Raw genomic sequence first — 14945 nt, forward strand, 5'->3', positions numbered from 1 at the left:
GTGTCGCGTTACCGCGACCGTGACATTACGAGGGTTAAAGTCGTTTTATCGCGGACGTAGCCGCAGCCTGGTTCCGGAATCAGGACCGGATTCCCTTTCGCCTTAACCTGGGTGGCGTCTCACGTTATACGATACATGGTTTCATATTTTCGAAGGCGCTGCGAAAGAAGCATGCGATGCCATAACGCGATGAACGGTACTAGGAAAATAAAAGAGACGGGAGAAAAACAATCAAATACCGGCTAAGAGAAATCAAAAAAAGGAAAAAGACACTTCTTTAACCTTCTATCATTCTCACAAGCTTTCTTATTCATGTGTTTTCTTTGACCCCGCAACTTTACATTTTTTCTCTTCGCGCACACCACAGAAGAATCACCGACACACGACTCAACCACAACCACGCCCGCTACTCATACGATAGATGCAACACATCACGCCCGTCACTAGGTCGGCTTTCGCCTGCGGCTTAGGATCGACTGACTCATGTCCAACCACTGTTCACATGAAACCCTTCTCCGCGTCAGTCCTCCAGGATCCCTCTGGAGTATTTGCTACTACCACCAAGATCTGCACCGACGGCGGCTCCGGGCAGGCTCACGCCCATAACCCTTCTACGCTCACCGTCGCGACCCCCCTACTCGTCGGGGCCTCAGCGCCGTCGCTCTCTTCGAGCTGACACGGACGTTATTCGCTCTGCCGACCGACGGCCCGGTATAGGCACGACGCTATAGCGCCTCCCATTTTAAGGGCTAGTTGCTTAGGCAGGTGAGTTGTTACACACTCCTGAGCGGATTCCGACCTCCATGGCCACCGTCCTGCTGTATTTAGCAACCAACTCCTTTTCGTGGGATCCGAAATGTGCGTCGTTTAGGCGCCTTAACCGGGCGTTTGGTTCATCCCACAGCGCCAGTTCTGCTTACCAAAAATGGCCCACTGGGCGCTCAGATTCAAATCAATTGCCGCGGCCTCAATCAAGGAAAAAGGCCGGGCTTCTCACCCATTGAAAGTTTGAGAATAGGTTGAGGTCGTTTCGACCCCAAGGCCTCTAATCATTCGCTTTACCGGATGAAACTCCGTTTGTTCTCTTTGCGAGCACCAGCTATCCTGAGGGAAACTTCGGGGGGAACCAGCTACTAGATGGTTCGATTAGTCTTTCGCCCCTATACCCAACTCCGACGATCGATTTGCACGTCAGAATCGCTGCGGACCTCCACCAGGGTTTCCCCTGGCTTCGTCCTGGCCAGGCATAGGTCACCATCTTTCGGGTCCCAACGTGTGCGCTCTGGGTTCGTCCGGCCGACTCGACCAAACCCTTTTAAGGGGGAAAGATCTCGCGAGCATTCGGACGCCCTGGGGTTGCGCCCGCTCTGTTCGAGACGGGATCACCCCTCGCGGATGCACCCTCATCGGGGCCGCTTCACTTTCATTGCGCCTCGCGAGTTTAGTTTGATAATTTCTCGACGACTTGCGCACATGTTAGACTCCTTGGTCCGTGTTTCAAGACGGGTCGGGTGGGACCCGACTTCTACTCTCCGCTCTGGGCCTCCACAGGTTGAGCACCGCAACTTTTTCTCTTTTACAAAAAAAAGCTACGACACCTCCCGGGAGGAGACAGGTCACGACCGGGCAGTACTGTTGGGAAACGCCGCGCTCGTCATCGCGGCACCCGCGAAGGTAACCACGAAACTCGCTAACGGACGCCCCGTGTAACAGACACCCAGTCGGTCGCGGAGTCCTACTAGGCCCCCCACTTGCGGACCTTGGCGTGGCTATTGCGATCGCAGAACGACTTATGGAAGAGAGCCGCCAATTCAGGCAGTCTCCATGCAGCGTTAAGGGCATACAACCAAGTGCCGGGAGCGGGGACTTGTTCGACCTTCGAGGGCCCACCCGTTTAACCCCCTGAACGGTTTCACGCACTCTTGAACTCTCTCTTCAAAGTTCTTTTCAACTTTCCCTCGCGGTACTTGTTCGCTATCGGTCTCGTGGCGATATTTAGCCTTAGAAGGAGTTTACCTCCCGCTTAGGGCTGCACGCTCAAGCAACCCGACTCTTGGGAAGGGATCCGATGCACGGTCTCGGCTCGTCTTATCTACGGGCCTGACACCCTCTGTGGGTTGCTCGCCCCGTTCATGGAGACTTGGACGATAGATACCGGACAGACGCGCACGATCCTCCCGAACACCACATTCCTCGGCACCCGCTCAACCGGGCGCGAGGTTCGGTGCTGGGCTCATCCCTGTTCGCTCGCCGCTACTAAGGGAATCCTTGTTAGTTTCTTTTCCTCCGCTTACTGATATGCTTAAGTTCAGCGGGTAGTCTCATCTAAACTGAGGTCAGAATGAATTGTTTGTTTTCAAAAGGAGACAACACTTTATCTAGCTCGACAGACTTTGGCGTTTTAAAGCCGGGAAAGATTGAATAATTGCCGGTTCAAATTTTTTTTTCGAAATAAAGCGAGTCTCTCGTTATTCGCAAAAATTAATTTACGAAAAGTGACAGGGCGTCCTGCGGCTTTTTGTATTGAAACAACGCGTCGTGCGCGAACCAAGCTTGCATAACGAGCGGTTAGAGTGAGTGATAATTCGCGGTGGTCGACACTTCGACACGCCCGGCGCACACACACAACTAAACTCGCGTTGAAGCGGTATATCGCGCACACGCAGCCGACACCTTGTTCGAGAAGATGTGTTTATTTCTAAATTTTTTTTGAGTTGGCTCAAAAATTTCCCATCTGTTTTGCCATCGAAAAAGGTTTCTTTTGAATAGAGAGGAAAAAAACAAAACAGGGCGAACCTTCTTTTATTTTTCCCCCTTTTTTGTATTTGAGGCATCGCGGACACTTAAGTCGCGCGGCACCCAGACGTTAGAGATTCGGGAGCTTTTATGCGGTCAGGCCGGGTGAAAAATAAATCTCGCCGCGACCCAACATGCAAAACCAAGACTGAAAAAATCTCTGTTCGTTCATCATTCGACCGACCCTCAGTCAGATGTGGCCCGAGCGAGAAGCTGGGCCGCCATTTACGTTCAAGATTTCGATGCTCCATGTGTTCTGCAGTTCGCATGGATTAGCGCACTTTGCTGCGCTCTTCATCGATCCACGAGCCTAGTGATCCACCGTTCAGGGTCGTATATAAAACGACATATTCGTTTTCTTCTCTCTTTTTCTCCAACCCGCCCAAGCAAATGAATGCGAGGGCGGAGAAAGAAAGCCAGAAAGAAAATGTTCCGATAAACACTCGTACTAGAATTTGGGTTTAGTGTGTTATTGTGATTTTGAATTCTTCCTACTTCATCGAGAGGGCGAAGGGCAAGCTTAAAAAACATTCGGTTTTCAACGGCATAGTGTCGGGCTTTGGAGTGTTAGTCTATACGACGCACACGCACGCAACCACGAGTATCTACGCCCGAAAAGAACGTCCAGAGTAAAGTCTCACACTTTCGTCCCCCACCGAGAATCAAAAAATCCCGAAGACGAAGAGAGAAACAAAAAAAAACAATTTCGATTGGGCGTATCCGCTTTAAACCACCGCGCATCAGAGCGCCTGATACCCGTTCAAAATCTTGATGTTTTTTTTTTTTTTCCGACTCTCCATCCACCGAGTTTTTATTTTTCAAAGTGTTTGATTTAGGGACTAAGACTTTATAAAATCTCCTTTATTGTTCCTTCGGTACTCGCGGCCCAGGCGGGCTATCGTATTCTTCACTCTACTAACGTCAACACTGTGAGCGCCGCTAAAGGTCGAATGAATCTATAGAGACATTCACCATCGAAGCAGGAAGAATTTGCTCACGGCCATAGACCAAATCGAAAGACTTTGTGTTTTTTTTTTGAGCCGAGAGGAAAGAAAAATCAATTTGAAAAGGCGAATCCGCTTTAAACCCAACACGGAACTGGTGAGCTAGCTCAAACGTTCGTCCTCAAAATGCGCTCTCAGGTTAGTAGGGGGAAACGAGTGCTGCCGCGGTGGCCAATTGGTTGTCCCAGATTTGTTGATTTCGGCGGCCATTTTGATTTTTCTTAAATAGGCCCGTATATTTTTGCTGTATTTTCTTATTTATTATCAATATTTGAGCTTTTTAGTGGTGTTTTTCGCTTTAAAATTTACCCTATGTACATCTATTTCCAGTCATTTTGTCTTATTTTTTTTACCAGTTATCTTTCTCTCTCTTGCCTATAGGAACTGTCAAAATGGTAAAATCATGATTTTAAGGTATATTTATCACATTAAGTAACTCAGTTTATTACAGGTGATATTTCCTTCAGTAACCTGCTTTTTTCCCATCAAAACACCCCTATTTTCTTTGTAAAATATCAATTATGGAGTATGGCTTGGTAAGCTCGCTAAGTTGTTTCCTGCATTTTACATTCTGTCTATAGAAAGTTTGCAGCCATTCAATTTTATTAACCATTTTTCTAATTTTTTTGATCCAGGGACCCTTTTTCTGAAGAAATTACCAGTATTATTGGTTATCAGTTGAATTTTCTTCATCGTGAACTATGAAGGCTGGAATGAGAACATGTAAGTTGTTTTTTTATATTGGAATTGCTTCCATTGTATTTAAATTAATATAAATATGTTCTTTGATAGGTTCCTGTGTTAAAAAACCTCATTCACACTCAGATTCCGTTATATATTATTTATTTAAGTTAAAATTTTCCTTCGCTCTGAAGCATAGGGTAAAATGGAGTTTGGTTAATTTAAACTTAAATTTCAATTGTTTTAATGTGATCCCAATTAATTATTATGTTTGGTTTCATATTGTTCTTTGTAAACAGTCTAAATTTTACAATTTCAAATTATTTGTAAAAACAATAAATTTTTTAAATTTTGATACTGTTTAGTACTTAACGCAGACGGATCTTTCTTTTCTTGTTTGCATTTTGTAGTCTTAAATAGGTCTGTATATTTTTACTGTATTTTCTTATTTGTAATTAATATTTGAGCATTTTTGTAATTAATATTTGAGCATTTTAAAGCTGTTAATCCATTCTTAGCATTTAAATTGACCCTACTCACATCTTTTTTTAGTTATTTAGTGTTAATTTCGTTACCAGTTTTCTTTCTCTCTCTGGCCTAGGAACTGTCAAAATGGTAAATTCGTGATTTTAAGGTAGATTTATCATATTAAGGTACTCAGTTCATTACAAGTGAGATTTTCTTTAGTAACCTGCTTTTTTCACATCAAAATACCCCCATTTTCTTTGTAAAATATCAGTTATGGGGTATGGCTTGGTCAGTTCGCTAAGTTGTTTCTCACATTATACATTCTGTCTACAGGAAACTTCAGCCATTCAATTTTATTAACCATTTTTCTATTATTACTGATCCAGGGACCCTTTTTCCTGAAGAAACTACCAGTATTATTGGTTATCAGTGGAATTTTTATCATCGTAAACTGTGAAGGCTGGAATGAGAACATGTAAGTTAACATACATGTTCTCATTGTAATTAATTCTAATATTCTCATTCCTTAAGTTAATCCAAGGCCTGGGATATGCTGTCAGTAGGATCTCGTCTATATCATTTATGGTATTAGGTCAGAGAAACCTATATAGACGCCTAGGTGAATCGAAGGGTATTTTCATATTCATCAATGTTACAATTACTTATACTTATGTTTTTATTCAATTCTAGTGGAGGTGGCCATTCAGTTGCTGTGCTGTTTGACAGCAAAGGGAAAAAACTTATATTGAACTGCAGGGACCTTGCACAAACCATTGGGTGAATATTTTCGTTATCTACAAGTTTGTCAAAATTAAAGCAAAAATGTAATGAAAATATTCATATTTAGCTCATTGGAATGGAGGAAGGCTAAACAAGGATCCATGCTATGATACAAGAAGGGAAAGAGAAAGTTGGATGACTGGCTGAATTCTTTTCTGTTGAATAAGGATGGATCGACATCAAGATGTGGAGGATGGGCTATCTCTTGGCAGATATAAAGGAAGTGGTAAGTCACAGTCTTGAAACAAAATAGTGTACTACTGGCCCATAATATTAGTTTCTTTGCAGCTTCCTGGGTAGCGGACCAGGTATTAAAAATTTACATAGACGAAGAAGATAACAGGTGTCCTCCTCATGACTCTGCAGTCATGAAAAGGCAATCTTTGAACTTTTAAACATCGCCGATAGGTATAATTTGAAAATAAATGACTAGTTTTATTTCCTTTACTGTTAAGAATATACTATTTCTCATTTTGTTACTTTTCTAGTTGATAATTTATTTTTCTTCAAGTGAATTCAAAATTTGACACTTTTTAAAGTCTTATTCTTCTCAATTTTAACGTGATTTTCTTTTCTTCAGATTTGGATTACTGGAGTACTGCCATACGAAATCCAGCATAGCCGTTTTCTCTGGGCTGTTTGCAAAACTCGCCAATGGTACTAAATAACGCTGGCGATCCTTTATGTTGTCACATTTTCCGTGAAGTTTGATGGTCTCTCGGAGAGTATGTCGGCGCGTTACTTCCATCAATCAGCAAAGTGATAAAACTGCCCATCACTCATAACAAATATAGTCATATTAAATTGATCGTTCTCTTTTTTCAGGACCTTCTCGGCGAGCCCAATGAATTACCTATTTGCGATATTAAAATATTTTGGCTGTTATTAACCCCCAATTAGATGGATATGAGGTGACAATGGAAGACTGCTACCGTCGCGTTTTTCCATGGCAGTTGGCTAATGATAGTGAGACATATAAGTTATTGTACAATGTAAAGAAATTAACTTCTTGTTTCTTTAGTATCGTTCCAAGAAAAATTCAGTTTGATAGATGCCTGGATGCTTTGTATCCGAAGCAAAGAAGAAGTTTTGCAGTTAAGAGAGGAAATGGGAAGATATGAAACAGGATTGATGACCATTAGAAGAAAAATAGAAGATATCTTTCAAAGGGACCATAAAAGTGGCGATATCTTAGTTCGTGGAAAGCGTTCATTATGCAGTCGGAACTAAAGAGACTTGATCGCTTGTTAAACGATTGTGACATCTGGTTTAGGGGTGCGGTTAGCGCCTATTCGAGGAATAATAGAGTACATGTAGTAGTAGGTAATAATGAAGATGATAGCGACGATGAAAACGATTGTGAAAGTAGTGATGACAACGAGGAACCTTGACGATGAGGCTGATTTTGGTGAAAACATTGATAATTGTGATGCCGAAGAGATTGATGATTCTACATCGGATGATTCTATTGTATTGAATTAGGCAGTAATCTTCTATTGGCAAAAAGTGTACGGTTACATTTCCTAAATACTTTCTTCATGACCGCTGAAATAAACTATTTTCTCATGATTTTCATCGGAGTCTTCATTTAATTTGAATGTTCTATTTACGCGTGAGCAAAGTACGTGCCAAGAAGATTTGTTTATGTGTAATACGATGAAAGTGATAGCGGAAGAACGGACTATGATGATGTCGATCAGGGAACGGCAATTAAAGATGAGTGGGATGAATAAGAATGAATTAAATGTACATGCATGTACAATAGATTACATTTGAATCCATATAAAGATTCAGCGTAAAAAGTTGTACATAGTTCATTATTTTCAATACGATCGGAGGCAGCCTGCATAGCGTTATGTGCGTTTGCGTGAATTGCCGGTACATGCGTGTAAAATTGATCGTTTATGGATCCATATTAAGATTCAGCGTAAAAAGTTGACTATAGGGCGTTAATTTTATTGTTTTTGGCGATAGCCTGCGGGACTTATTCGTTTTCGACGAAATTTTTCATGGAATCAAAACGACCCAATTCACTTTCTTTATCTAGGCAACCTTTTTCCAAAATTTTTTTTGTCGCCAACGACAAACTCCCGCCAAAAATAATGAAGATAATGTACTTGTTCAACTTTTTACGTTGAATCCAAATATGGATTCATAAACAATCAATTTTACACGCATGTACCGGCAATTCACGCTGAACGATAATTCACGCAAACGCACATAACGCTATGCAGGCTGCCTCCGATCGTATTGCAAATAATTAACTATGTACAACTTTTTACGCTGAATCTTTATATGGATTCAAATTTAATCCATTGTACATGCATGTACATTTAATTCATGCGAAACGTTAATACGTTAATACGTTAAGCGGAAAATTATACAAAGCGGATAATTTGACACACACATGCAGAAAAGAGGCGTCGCAATTTCACATCGGAGTGGCGGGGCTGAGCGCCAAGGCCCGCGACGGAGCCCACACGGCCCGGAAGGGAACTCGAATGTTTCGCGTCAATCGCATCGTCAACCATCTATCTTACAATCCGTCCAAGAGCAAAGTGGCCTACGACATCGCCCTGATTCAATTGGACCAGGAAGCCGAGTGGAACGATCTGGTCCAGCCGTCCTGTCTCCCCAATCCAGACAAAGATTCCTACACCGGAATGATGACCACCGTGGCCGGATGGGGTCTGACCAACGAGATCCAAAACGGTAAATCGTATATGGAAATTTTTTGGGATATCGTTGAAAATTTTTGAAAAAACGAGGCTAAGCTCAGCTTTTTTGTGTTATATTATCCATTCGCCAAAAATAATAAAACGAAAGGTGGTCAACGGCCAAACGCCCTACAGAAAGTTTACCTGCCCTAAATATAACATTCATTTATTTATAGAGAATTGGTGTAATATACCGGGGGATAGAGAAGGAATGAAAACACCATATATATTTTAAAAAAAATCTGTATTTCTCAGGATCTCAGGTATAAAACAATACATAACAATCGCACTTATCATGAAACGCAATGAAGCATTAGCAATGAAGAAAGTTTGATGAAGATGTGAAAGATGAGATTAATGGTAAAAAAGGGACTCAGACCAATGATGTCAACGAACCAGAGAGTGTTGAGGTGAATGAAGCGAACACGGATCTGCCTCCTCCCCATGAACTCGTCATCCAACTCATATTCAGTTTCGGTTCCCTGATCGAATCAGAGACAACTTGGGCAAATGAAATGCTCAGACTGTGAAATTTGGCCGCGTTTCAAACCTAAGCACCTGTCTGACACAAATAAACAAATTAATTTTTATTGCAACAAATTTAAATTTAAATTTATTTTACGTTTGGTGAAACCATTTGCCACATTTGCCATCACACAGAATCCATATCGGTCTCCTCCCTCGGCTAAATAAAGTAATATGCATAATGAATCAAAATTACAAACATAACAGCATGTAAGAGCAACTTTACCTTTCTGCAAGGCAGAGCTGCGCATAATGTAGGTTTCCTTAAAGGATCCGAGGTTGAGTCTACGTCATCCGCAAAAGATTTCTCCATGCGTCTTTATTTCGACTTTCGTGTTCCATTTTCCGGATCGCATATGGCCAGAGGAACTTCTTTTCGAGCTTTTGATGACGTGACTTGTACTTGAATGGTCCCTTCTTTTAATGCTGCCGTTGCTCTTGGCAAAGTGGGTACCGGAACTTCATCGGTATATGACCAAGCTCCTTTAATCACAGCAGAAGTAGCTGTTGATCGATGTAGTATTTTCGGAACTTTAGTGGTAGCTGGAGGCAGTTCTACTAAAACCGTAGCTGGCCGACTTGCTGTGGCTGCAGGAGCAGTTGATCGACTTGTTGAAGTTGAAGGAGTAGCTGACCGACTTTCTGGGGCTGCAGGAGCAACTGATCGACTTGTTTGAATTGGAGGAGTAGCTGGCTGACTATCTGGGGCTGCAGGAGCAGTTGGTCGACTTGTTGAAGTTGCTGGCCCACTTTCTGGGGCAGCAGGAGCAGCTGGTCGACTTGTTTGAATTGAAGGAGTAGCTGGCCGACTTTCTGGGGCTGCAGGAGCAGCTGGTCGACTTGTTGAAGGAGTAGCTGGCCGACTTGTTGAAGTTGCTGGCCGACTGTCTGGGTCTACAGGAGCAGTTGGTCGACTTGTTGAAGTTGCTGGCGAGTTAATTATCCGGTTAAAAAATCTCGTCTGTCTGATTAATAATTTCAACTGTAAGATATCAATAATAAAAACAATAAAAACTACTCCATACTTGCTGCTTCTATTGTTTTTGTTGAATTACTATAGCTTGAAAAAGTAGAAAAGACTTGTTCCCGTTCTTCTACTAAAGTTTCAGCTGATCCATCTCTCCAATGACCAAAATATAGGATCTGTAACGAAAAACGAAATAATTAGTATAAAATTATCGTTTTATAATAAATTTCAATACCTGGCATGGCCAGCTATGCGCTTGGCCGTGTAGCCAAGAGAGGACTTTTGTTCTAAGAGATAAAAACTTTCAAGAGCACTTTTCAGGAATGCTATGGACACGAAAAGAAATTAATATGATAATACTACAAACATTAAAAATGCTCTTACAGGTTACAGTTTGGTTGAAATCTGGTTCAACATAAATTGAATCAGCTGGTTGATCATGGATATCTGGCCACCGAGAAAAACTTTCTAAAAACAATAAAACTAGAACAATAAAGTAGTTTTCGAATAAGTCATACTAAGAATAAGATAATAAAGTTTACCATCTCTCTTTCGCTTAATCCTACTTTGAGCTACAAGTTCAGAACTTTTCTGTTTAGAACCGTCTCCTGAGTTATCCGCACCACTAGCAAATAGTCCGCAAGATTTCATTCCTTAAATAAAGCAAATTTAACATTTAAAATATTTCATTTGTCTAAGAAAAACAAACCTTTTCTTCGACTGCAATTGTACTTCTTAACTCGAGTCTTTTGTACTCGAGTCTTTTGTTCTTCGCTTCTTAAATCACAACCTTTACGTTCCATATTTCCCATTAAACGAATTCAATAGCTAAACTAGAATAATCAAATCCAATTACAAACTAAAATAAAAACGCAGTATATTACAGTTGACAGTGGGGACAGCAGAACTGAAAAATGTAAACAAGTATAGAAATATGCGTCTGCAAAAAGTACTAAACAGTATCCAAATTTAAAAAATTAAATTGTATTTTCAAATAAATTGAATTTGCAAAATTTAGACTGTTTACAAATAAAATATGAAACAAAACGTAATAATTAATTGAGATCCAATTTAAAAAATGCAAATTTAAGTTTAAATTAACAAAACTCCATTTTACCCTATGCTTCAGAGCGAAGGAAAATTTTAACTAAACTAAGAATAAATAACTGAATCTGAATCTGTATGAGGTTGTTTAACACAGGAACCTATCAAAGAACATTTAAATTAATTGAAATACAATGGAAGCAAGTCCAATAATAAAAAAAACAACTTACATGTTCCAGCCTTCATAGTTTACGATAAAGAAAATTCCACTGATAACCAATAATACTGGTAATTTCTTCAGAAAAAGGGTCCCTGGATCAATAATAATAGAAAATTATTAATAAAATTGAACGGCTGCAAACTTTCTATAGACAGAATGTAAAATGCAGGAAACAACTTAGCGAGCTTACCAAGCCATACTCCATAATTGATATTTTACAAAGAAAATAGGGGTGTTTTGATGGGAAAAAAGCAGGTTACTGAAGGAAATATCACCTGTAATAAACTGAGTTACTTAATATGATAAATATACCTTAAAATCATGATTTTACCATTTTGACAGTTCCTATAGGCAAGAGAGAGAAAGATAACTGGTAAAAAAAATAAGACAAAATGACTGGAAATAGATGTACATAGGGTAAATTTTAAAGCTGAGTACGAAAAACACCACTAAAAAGCTCAAATATTGATAATAAATAAGAAAATACAGCAAAAATATACGGGCCTATTTAAGAAAAATCAAAATGGCCGCCGAAATCAACAAATCTGGGACAACCAATTGGCCACCGCGGCAGCACTCGTTTCCCCCTACTAACCTGAGAGCGCATTTTGAGGACGAACGTTTGAGCTAGCTCACCAGTTCCGTGTTGTTTAAACCACCGCGCATCAGAGCGCCTGATACCCGTTCAAAATAAATGATTTTCTTCCGTCAACCCACACATAGTTCATACGATGTCTTACGCCGAAAGACTTTTGATGGGGTTTTTTTTGTTTTGCAACTTTTAGTTGTTTCGTGCTCAACCAAAGCCATATGCGCAAAACATTTGTCTTGTTCGTTTATGATCCTTCCGCAGGTTCACCTACGGAAACCTTGTTACGACTTTTACTTCCTCTAAAGGATCAAGTTCGACCATCTTTCAGTCTCGCCGTTGGTAGGCACCGCACGGGCAGAGATTGCTCCCCACTCGACGGCACCCCGACAAGCCCGTCCGAAGGCCTCACTAAATCATTCAATCGGTAGTAGCGACGGGCGGTGTGTACAAAGGGCAGGGACGTAATCGACGCGGGCTAGTGACCCGCGCCTACTAGGGATTCCTGGTTCATGGGGATCATTGCAGTCCCCAATCCCAACCACGAAGGAGGTTCAGCGGTTACCCGGTCCTTTCGGACAGGGAGAGTGAAACACGCTGATTCCTTCAGTGTAGCGCGCGTGCGGCCCAGGACATCTAAGGGCATCACAGACCTGTTATTGCTCACTGTCACGCGGCTGGACGCCGCTTGTCCCTCTAAGAAGACTGCGTGACGGACGCGAGAGCAGAAGGTATCGCCGGGGATGACGACGACCGAATAACAATAGAGCCAGCCCCCGCGAGACATTCCCGACAAAGCCCCGCCATACCTCATCCGCCAGGCAACCAACCCGTGAAGGCCGTACACCCGACGAACAAAGCACAACGAAACCAAGCCGAGAGATTGCCTCACTAAAGGAACCAGTCCCACCGAGACCCGAATCGCCGCCACCTGATCCCGACGCCTCCGTACTCCCTTCGGTTTCAATTGATAAAACCCGTCACCTATTTAGCAGGCTAGAGTCTCGTTCGTTATCGGAATTAACCAGACAAATCGCTCCACCAACTAAGAACGGCCATGCACCACCACCCACCGAATCAAGAAAGAGCTCTCAATCTGTCAATCCTTCCAGTGTCCGGGCCTGGTGAGGTTTCCCGTGTTGAGTCAAATTAAGCCGCAGGCTCCACTCCTGGTGGTGCCCTTCCGTCAATTCCTTTAAGTTTCAGCTTTGCAACCATACTTCCCCCGGAACCCAAAGACTTTGGTTTCCCGGAAGCTGCCCGTCGAGTCATTGGAGTAACTCCGACGGATTGCTGGTTGGCATCGTTTATGGTTAGAACTAGGGCGGTATCTGATCGCCTTCGAACCTCTAACTTTCGTTCTTGATCAAGGAAAACATTCTTGGCAAATGCCTTCGCTGTTGTTCGTCTTGCGGCGGTCCAAGAATTTCACCTCTGTCGCCGCAGTACGAATGCCCCCGTCCGTCTCTATTGACCATTACCTCGGGTCCAAAAGTAAAAGACCAGCAAAATCGGACCGAGGTCCTATTCCATCATTCCATGCTGCGATATTCAGGCGTTGGGATACACCTGCTTTGAGCACTCTAATTTGTTCAAAGTAAACGTTGCCGGCCGCCCGAGACACCCGGTGAAGGGCACCCCGAACGATTGACTGGGTGGAGCGAATCGAGTCAACTACGACCAAAATTAAAAAAGAACCCGAAAGAACTTTCCAACTCTGGCCGCAGATACAACAACGACGCACCGACCACCACTCCGGCGATGTTGTCCTACCGTGAAGAGAGTCGGGCTTTGACACCCGGGCTCCCAGAGCGTGAAACGCAACACCCTTGATTCAGAGCGGCGCCGCCCGGCCGAAGACAGACATCCGACTACGAGCTTTTTAACCGCAACAACTTTAATATACGCTATTGGAGCTGGAGTTACCGCGGCTGCTGGCACCAGACTTGCCCTCCAATGGTTCCTCGTTAAAGGATTTAAAGTGTACTCATTCCAATCACGGGGCCTCGGAAGAGTCCCGTATCGTTATTTTTCGTCACTACCTCCCCGTGCCGGGAGTGGGTAATTTGCGCGCCTGCTGCCTTCCTTGGATGTGGTAGCCGTTTCTCAGGCTCCCTCTCCGGAATCGAACCCCGATTCCCCGTTACCCGTTGCAACCATGGTAGGCGCGTAACCTACCATCGACAGTTGATAAGGCAGACATTTGAAAGATACGTCGCCGGCGCGAAGGCCGTGCGATCGGCGTGAAGTTATCCAGAGTCACCAAAATTGGTACGGTGCGCGAGCCCGAAAGCCCGGCCCCGACTGGTTTTGATCTAATAAAAGCACCTCTTCTGCGAGCCCGAAAGCCCGCAGTCGAGGCTCGAGTGCATGTATTAGCTCTAGAATTACCACAGTTATCCAAGTAGGATGGAGTGGATCTAAGGAACCATAACTGATTTATTGAGCCATTCGCGGTTTCGCCGTCTAGCGGCTTGTACTTAGACATGCATGGCTTAATCTTTGAGACAAGCATATGCTACTGGCAGGATCAACCAGGTATTTCGTGTATGTTTGTTTGATGTACATCCGGCGAGTTGCGGGTTTTTATTTCGCCCACGCATCACCAAACACACACCAAATCAACACGTTTTTCGTTTTTTTCTTTTTCTTCGGAAACTAAAATTTTTGATCGCAACGCCTGGCGTGTCACAGCGAGTCCCAGTGAAGAGAAACACCGATCCGATCCGTTTGTTGGATTTTTTTCATTTCAATTTCCAAAGTCAAAGACCATTCAACGGTCTATGAGCCCAAAGTGAATCGGATTCATTCGACCGGTCTTGATATATTCATCAACTTTTTTCCCGTATTACGGTTTTCGACGGTCATATGTGGCGTGCTGTATGCTCATAAGTCAAGCCTGCTTTACTAAGCTGACAAGCATACATCTTTTAAATTTTTGTGGGCTCAGAGTTTTATTTTTCCACCGCCGAGGCACACTCTCGCATCACCCCGCACGACACACACACACACACACACCTCACCGCTCAACGGTCACACGAGGCAGAATTTTCCGCAAAGACTTTCGAAGAGAAAGAGAAAACTCGGAACAACCGCGGTCAGAGGCCAGCATAGAGGCATCGTATAGAAAGTCATGGGCGGAAAAAACAAATCA

General features: G+C 42.9%; 1 protein-coding gene, 2 long non-coding RNA genes and 3 other non-coding genes across 7 annotated transcripts in view; 1 reads left to right on the forward strand and 5 right to left on the reverse strand.

The window, feature by feature from the left end:
- Positions 1 to 2339, reverse strand: part of LOC124338696 — a 4575-nt gene extending 2236 nt beyond the window's left edge. Inside the window, exon 1 of the ribosomal RNA XR_006917942.1 lies at positions 1 to 2339. This exon is cut by the window's left edge and continues 2236 nt beyond it. This is a non-coding gene — a ribosomal RNA (large subunit ribosomal RNA).
- A 637-nt stretch (positions 2340 to 2976) lies between these two features.
- Positions 2977 to 3129, reverse strand: LOC124338712. The gene has a single exon (XR_006917954.1). It is a non-coding gene; the product is annotated as a 5.8S ribosomal RNA (ribosomal RNA).
- Positions 3130 to 5173: 2044 nt separating this feature from the next.
- Positions 5174 to 7298, forward strand: LOC124335849. Its single transcript, XR_006916923.1, has 9 exons — positions 5174 to 5237; positions 5336 to 5424; positions 5481 to 5580; positions 5640 to 5726; positions 5797 to 5955; positions 6018 to 6137; positions 6310 to 6488; positions 6555 to 6695; positions 6751 to 7298. It is a non-coding gene; the product is annotated as an uncharacterized LOC124335849 (long non-coding RNA).
- Positions 7299 to 8793: 1495 nt separating this feature from the next.
- LOC124336656 lies at positions 8794 to 9928 on the reverse strand. Its single transcript, XR_006917149.1, has 3 exons — positions 9198 to 9928; positions 9069 to 9131; positions 8794 to 9004 (listed from the first exon to the last, which is right to left on the reverse strand). It is a non-coding gene; the product is annotated as an uncharacterized LOC124336656 (long non-coding RNA).
- A 108-nt stretch (positions 9929 to 10036) lies between these two features.
- On the reverse strand, positions 10037 to 10786 carry LOC124337479. Of its 2 annotated transcripts, none has more exons than XM_046791482.1 (5): positions 10648 to 10786; positions 10481 to 10591; positions 10323 to 10406; positions 10174 to 10264; positions 10037 to 10114 (listed from the first exon to the last, which is right to left on the reverse strand). In XM_046791482.1, the coding sequence occupies exons 1-5, from the start codon at positions 10748 to 10750 to the stop codon at positions 10069 to 10071; spliced, it is 435 nt and encodes a 144-aa protein (XP_046647438.1). In that variant the 5' UTR covers positions 10751 to 10786; the 3' UTR covers positions 10037 to 10068. The 2 variants fall into 2 exon arrangements, with proteins under 2 accessions (XP_046647438.1, XP_046647437.1); XM_046791481.1 differs by having other exon boundaries at positions 10323 to 10421.
- A 1252-nt stretch (positions 10787 to 12038) lies between these two features.
- On the reverse strand, positions 12039 to 14332 carry LOC124338726. The gene has a single exon (XR_006917967.1). It is a non-coding gene; the product is annotated as a small subunit ribosomal RNA (ribosomal RNA).
- Between the last annotated feature and the right edge of the window lie 613 nt (positions 14333 to 14945).

This window comes from Daphnia pulicaria, chromosome 4 (assembly GCF_021234035.1).
Source record: "Daphnia pulicaria isolate SC F1-1A chromosome 4, SC_F0-13Bv2, whole genome shotgun sequence".
Lineage (NCBI taxonomy): Eukaryota > Metazoa > Arthropoda > Branchiopoda > Diplostraca > Daphniidae > Daphnia > Daphnia pulicaria.

What these genes read in the sequence shown, in the direction of transcription:
- LOC124337479 (XM_046791481.1), bottom strand. Translation starts at nt 10,750, where the DNA reads ATGGGAAATATGGAACGTAAAGGTTGTGATTTAAGAAGCGAAGAACAA. An exon ending in GATTAAGCGAAAGAGAGATG is followed by an intron (nt 10,422 to 10,480) that starts GTAAACTTTATT and finishes TTATTGTTCTAG; the next exon opens with TTTTATTGTTTTTAGAAAGT. An exon ending in TTTCAACCAAACTGTAACCT is followed by an intron (nt 10,265 to 10,322) that starts GTAAGAGCATTT and finishes TCGTGTCCATAG; the next exon opens with CATTCCTGAAAAGTGCTCTT.